The sequence below is a fragment of the Homalodisca vitripennis genome, chromosome X (assembly GCF_021130785.1).
Source record: "Homalodisca vitripennis isolate AUS2020 chromosome X, UT_GWSS_2.1, whole genome shotgun sequence".
NCBI lineage: Eukaryota > Metazoa > Arthropoda > Insecta > Hemiptera > Cicadellidae > Homalodisca > Homalodisca vitripennis.
The window spans coordinates 90,918,232-90,924,231 of NC_060215.1; the positions used below are offsets into that span (position 1 = coordinate 90,918,232).

At 31.8% G+C, this 6,000-nt stretch overlaps 1 protein-coding gene across 1 annotated transcript in view; it reads left to right on the plus strand.

The window, feature by feature from the left end:
* The window catches only part of LOC124369344 (RUN domain-containing protein 1), a 64,345-nt gene extending 60,538 nt beyond the window's left edge, over nt 1–3,807 (plus strand). Inside the window, exons 11-14 of the mRNA XM_046827320.1 lie at nt 172–378; nt 1,017–1,114; nt 3,134–3,228; nt 3,572–3,807. Coding sequence (XP_046683276.1) covers nt 172–378; nt 1,017–1,114; nt 3,134–3,228; nt 3,572–3,678 — 507 coding nt within the window. The 3' untranslated portion in view covers nt 3,679–3,807. The remainder of the gene's footprint in view (nt 1–171; nt 379–1,016; nt 1,115–3,133; nt 3,229–3,571) is intronic.
* Nucleotides 3,808–6,000: the final 2,193 nt, after the last annotated feature.

Below are 6,000 nucleotides of genomic sequence, written 5' to 3' on the forward strand. Positions count from 1 at the left end.
TAATATTTTATTAACAAAATAATTGTGTATTATTTTAAAAATAAACCGAGAGGTGGTACAGAATGGCCGAAAGCCTGGCACTCGAGGTTTTAGTGGCCTATATATATACATATAAAACCATCACCCTCAAACCTAAAATTAAATCTTAACAAAGCAATTTTCTGTTGACAGATGGGACAAAGCAACAGCCTAGTCCCATTCATAGGCTGCTTTCCTCCTCGTCAAGCTTCTGCCAAAGATCCCATGCATGCTTGGGAACTGGTACTCAAGTTTTACGACATGAAAAATGGAGAGCAGTTTAACTCTACACCTGCCCGTAAACTGTCACAGAGCTTCAACCTGGATATCATTGGCGGCTCTGCAATGTCTTATAAACAGGTCAGTAATATTTTATATTATCGTTTAGTTGAAAAGCGATCTTGATTTCATAATTGATTTAAATAAGAAGGCTGTGCTTGATGCAGCGGTCACTTTTGTGGGTGAGTTTATAGACCACTCCATTTCGAAATAAGCCACTGTGTGAGGGGGTTATTGTAATCTAAGACATTGATATTAAAATTTCCAGTTGCAATGAACTATTTTGATTTTGAGTGTAATACATTCAATTTTGATGTCACACTATTCATTATTTTGATTTTTAGTGTAATACATTCAATTTTGATGTCACACTATTCATTATTTTGATTTTTAGTTTCTTTAAAATTATTTTTGTTTTCTGCTTCCAATCTGATCTATTGTCAATTGTTAAACTGAAAACAGTCATGTTAATCTGGTTTTTAATGTGAAAATTTTTAAATTGTGGAATTCAAAAGGAATCTAGCATACTTGGTGAAACATATTACTTGCTATCTACAGATTAGAAAAGTTTCAGAATACAAAATAGGAGTTTACTGGACATTTAGATTAGTGAAATTCTACTACACATCTTGAAAGAGGTGGGATTGAGTAAATGGCATGATTGATCTACTATTCATAGCAATTATTTTACATGATAATAACAAAGATGCATTTTACAGAGTCTACTGGGAGTAGTAGGGAACATCATTGCCAGTCACACACCCTACAAGCGGAGTTACGATTCTCACTTCAAAGCACTAGTTTGTGCTGGTCTCAAGTAAGTTTCTCTATTATTAACGCTGTATGGTAGCTTGTTATTCATTTGGTCTGTAATCAGGCCTTTTACTTAAAATGTAGTATACTTGAGGCTCTTTTCCATCTAAAATCCCGATCGAGGAAGTGTCAATAACCATGAACATTTTATTTGTTTTAATTGTATTTTTAAAAGTAATTCTTAAATTGTATAAAGTAATTCTTAAATAATTATTAAATTATTGTTAAAGTTAATAAAAACTCAACTGTCTTAAAAACAGTCTTGTTAAAAAATTTAATTTAAAAAAATGAATTTTTTAAGAATAAATATTAACCCTTTCAGTGCCAATGTCCTTTTTTACAGACGTCAATAAGATGTGCAAGAAGAGCCAGCGCCCGTTTAACTGGAAGTCTAAAGTAAATCACCGAAAATAAAAGTAGGGTTGAACGTTTTCAATGTTGTTGTTTTTTTATTCACTATAAAATAGTCTTTCTAAAAAATACTTTATCTAATATTTTTGAACTAAAAATTGACCAAACAAACACTAAATACAAGTGACATTGAGTGTCTGCTCTATGCTGTGGTACTTTGGTATAATCCGGAGGACACTATTTTTGGATTTTTGGAGTTTTCCTTATCTAGGACCAAATAAACTTCATTATATGTTACTAGTACTTTTTTTATTTCATAATGAATAAAAAAATACCTGATGAGTAATACTTCCTATCGCCTCTGAATAGGCCTTCCTAGTGGGAAGCAGAATATGATAACCGTTTGTCATAATTACTAGTAAATTTCAAAATAGGTTAAATAAAGTCTGTTTTTTTAAACTGTAATTTATTTTGGTCCCCGATAAGGAAAACACATTAAAAAATAGTGGCCTCCAGATAATACCATTCCTTATCAGTACTACAGATCATTACTACAGACTTTAGATCACATCCCAGATCATCAAACGTTTTTGACATCACATTATGTTTTAGGACCCTGGTAAGAAAACCTCTTCCAAACATAGTGGCTTCCAAATAATACTAAAGTACCAAAATGTCAAATGAAGCAAAATTTTACAAAATTTTTAAAACTACAAAAAACATTCGTTTTCAATGTATTATGTGCAAGATGTGTTTTCATATTCTTGTTTTTGATAGGCCTAAATGTTTTATTTTTGTATTAGTTTTTTAAATTTAAATATGTGAATATGTCGTTTGTTTATAAATTATAAAAAAATCATGAAATTTTGCAACTCAACTTTTTTTATATAAATGAGTATAAAAAGTTTATTTTTCAAGATAGTTCAGTGGATTTTTGAAGTTATGCTCTATAATACCTGTGGGTGATACCTATAACACCATCTGCTGTGCAGAACTTTTTAACTATGCATTTATAGGAGCCAAATAAAAAAAAGAAAATAATTCAACGTAATTTATTATTTATTACTAATATATAATTTTTTTAATACATGCACAATAAAATAGGTTCATAATTAGTTTAAAGTATATTTTTATAAAAGACATGTTTAAAATCTCAAAAGTTTTAGTCCAAAATGAACAAAGTAATAACATTTAATATGAGCGGCTTTAAAAAAGTAAAGTTTGGCCTGACTTCTTGATACAGCACAGTGAGTCTTACCTTGGCACTTTTTGCAAATTAACCTAGAAAATGTCTGTCACTGAAAGGGTTAGTAATGTTGAGAAACTAAAAGACATTTTGATGTGTATGAGACAGCTCATAAAACTGTACTACAAAAAAGGGAATAAAATGTTGACTTCCATGTACACGATATGTTAACTACAAAATCACCTAGTTTTAGTAATACTATTTAAATTAAGTAGAACATTTAGTTTGTGGCAGTCTTGAGAAAAGTATGATTATCTATTTTGAATAGTTAGAATTGTATAAATGACTCAGTAAAGAACAAAAACAATATTGGATTGTGTTGCTCAAGTTCGTACTGGCACAGCTGTCAAAACATGCTTGTAGGTCAGCAATTAATTTGGACCATGATCAGATGTAATGAGTTCTAACAGTAGTTAAATATTTCAGTTCCAAAATGCTGGTTTCCTGGCTTCGTCTTATTTTCCGTTGCCAACCTCTAATAGAATTGTACTATCAACCTTGGAGCTATGTTGCTATCACAGGTAAGTTTTTACTTTATCTTGAACCTTTGACTCTACCAAACATACTTGTTCTTCAGCAATAAAGTAATAGTAATGCAATTATAGGTTTAAATACATAATAAAACAATAGTTTGAATGTTCCTTAGCTCAAGCTATCTCACATAACACCAGTTGACATAAAATATTTGTTACCAACCACATAGAGATTGGCTATAACAATAACCAAACTTTGAACGAAATGTAAACTATTATGAATAGATTAGTTCAACTAATATTTAACTGTTCTAGTGTATTTAATATATAGATATTTGAGTTTATTGTATCTTAAGTTTTTTTTATAACGATTTGCCTCGTATTTTTTAAGGGTTCGAAGACAGCTTTACCTCACTAGAGAAGCTGAACCAGTTCAACTTTGACCTGCCTGTAGACCTTGCCATTCGCCAACTACAGAATATCAAAGACGCTTTTTAAACCTTTAAGATCCAACACCTTTGTCATTGTTATTGTTGCATAACATTTTATTAGTTAAAGTTTTATTTATAACTTTGATTTTTTAAGCACCAAAGAACTTCCAAATATAAATAAATTATTTGTTTTCTACCTGACTTTATTTTATTTTATATCTATCCAATAGTCTTTCTTAATCTGAAGGTAGGTATCTTAAATTTATTTAGACTGTATAAACTAGTAATGTAACTTTCATCAAGAAAATGTAGTTTTTCTCAACTAAATCTTGTTGGTATACTCTCCATGAATCACATAATAGGTTGAATGAAAAGCAAAGGCATTTTTACTTTTGTCTAGACTTGTTTAGAACTGAATCCTTATGTTAAAATAACTCATGGAATCATTACAACAAGATCTATTCATCAAGACAAACTGGACGAATTTTCTTCCAGCAGTTGGGTGGACATCGTTGTTCGGCCTTCCATTTAATAAGCAGGTGAGCGATCTTTACAGAGCATCCAACCCATCCGTCCAGTGTATAGATTAAAAGCTTTGAATTTACTTTTTTTTATGTTTGCCAGCATGCAGTGACTACATTTCAATATATATACTTATTTGTAAGGAAAATGTTCCTTGAACGTTCGTTAGTACAGTGGTATATAATATAATATAATGATTTTATATTATACACATGATATTAAAACAAATATAAGGCTAAGTCCAAGGTATAATAAAAAACAATTCACCACTAAGAGAAATTTGGCTGCCAGTTTCTGGGTTAACCCTTTCACTAGTAATCCTGAAACGAATTCGGGAGCGCCCTATATGGTAATCCCAATAACCGTGTGGGAAACGCTATGGTGTTTTCACATGAATGTTTTGTGATGGCCTGAATATGAATGTGGTCTAATGGAATAAATAAGAAAAACTTTCAAGTAGTTTTCGTCGTTCCCACTAGATCGCAGTTGCTCTTTTATTTATTTCTTTCTGACCCAATTGACGATATACAGGCTATGTGATGGTATTCAATCAGTTGTTCCAAGTAATCAGCTGATTCTATTTCTGTTTATGTAGTTAATACAGGTTGTAACCTCAATTTTATATTACCGGTTACCTTGATTGTAAAGATTTTGTTGTGTTTACCGTGAGTAAATACACATAAGTGTTTGTGTAATTACTGATTATGTAAAATGACACGATAAGGACTTACAGATGAATTTTTGCTAAGATGCTCCCCCTAAACACACTGTTCAGCATTTTCCCACCACCATCCCTGCTACAGATAAGAAGGACAAACCGAGGAGAGCATGGCATGTGTGGAGATAGACCAGCGTCAGCGAGTCTTACAAAAAAAAAAAACTTCAAAAAGTTTTCATTGGGTGTTTTTTATAACACATCTACTACAGTAAACCTCGAATCACGTAAAAGAAACAAAATCTAAAATAAAAAAACTCACTTTTAGGGCACTCTTACTGAGAAAAATATCCACCAGTCAAAGGGTTAATGCACGATTAACACATAAGCCATACATCGTCCATGCTAAACATTTTATAAATGTTCCATCCAATAATAAAGAGACCAAACCCAGTCACTGGAGGGTTCATTTCAGCCTGGTTTATATCTACCAGCAGAACCTATACGGGGTACACAGCAAAGAGAGATATTGTCACTCACAGCTGGAGAACCCAGGGATGTACAAGGTTGACACATCACTAACTGCAAAATATTGAGACATTGGATTAAAAGGGAAACTTAATTTATACGTCTAGTTTTAATGTTGAAAATGATTGTTGAAGTGATTAGTTAGCAAGTCTAAACGTGAAGGAAAATCCTCCCTTAATCACTTTGGATGGTAAATGCTTTGCATGTCTTTCTTCCAAGGGTCGCATGGCCGAGATAGTGTCTACTATGCCTCCTCATTATAGCTGTATCATGGGATCTCAGCAGGAGCATCCATATCCTCTACTATTACCCATCCTTCATATCCTGACACTATAGAAACCACACATAAGGCCTAATAGCTCTTTTATAGTAGAGATTTTCTCTTAACCCCAATAAAAAATTTTTGAAAAACTGCTCTGATCCCAAAAGATTAAAGCTATCAAAAAAAAAAAAGATTAAATCAAATCTAGTCGTATTTGATTGAAATCTTTCGTTACTTCAAGGTTAACCTATTAAATAAATTTTCATTTTATAAATTTACAGCTAATTATAAGTTGGTTTGTGAATGATATAGATAAATACATAAGGTCCTCTTTGGAGACCATTTAATGCCATTACAAAATTGTCAACTCCACTGCAGTATGACAGAGTAGCCAAATATGGTTTGGAAAAAGTGTTAAAAAT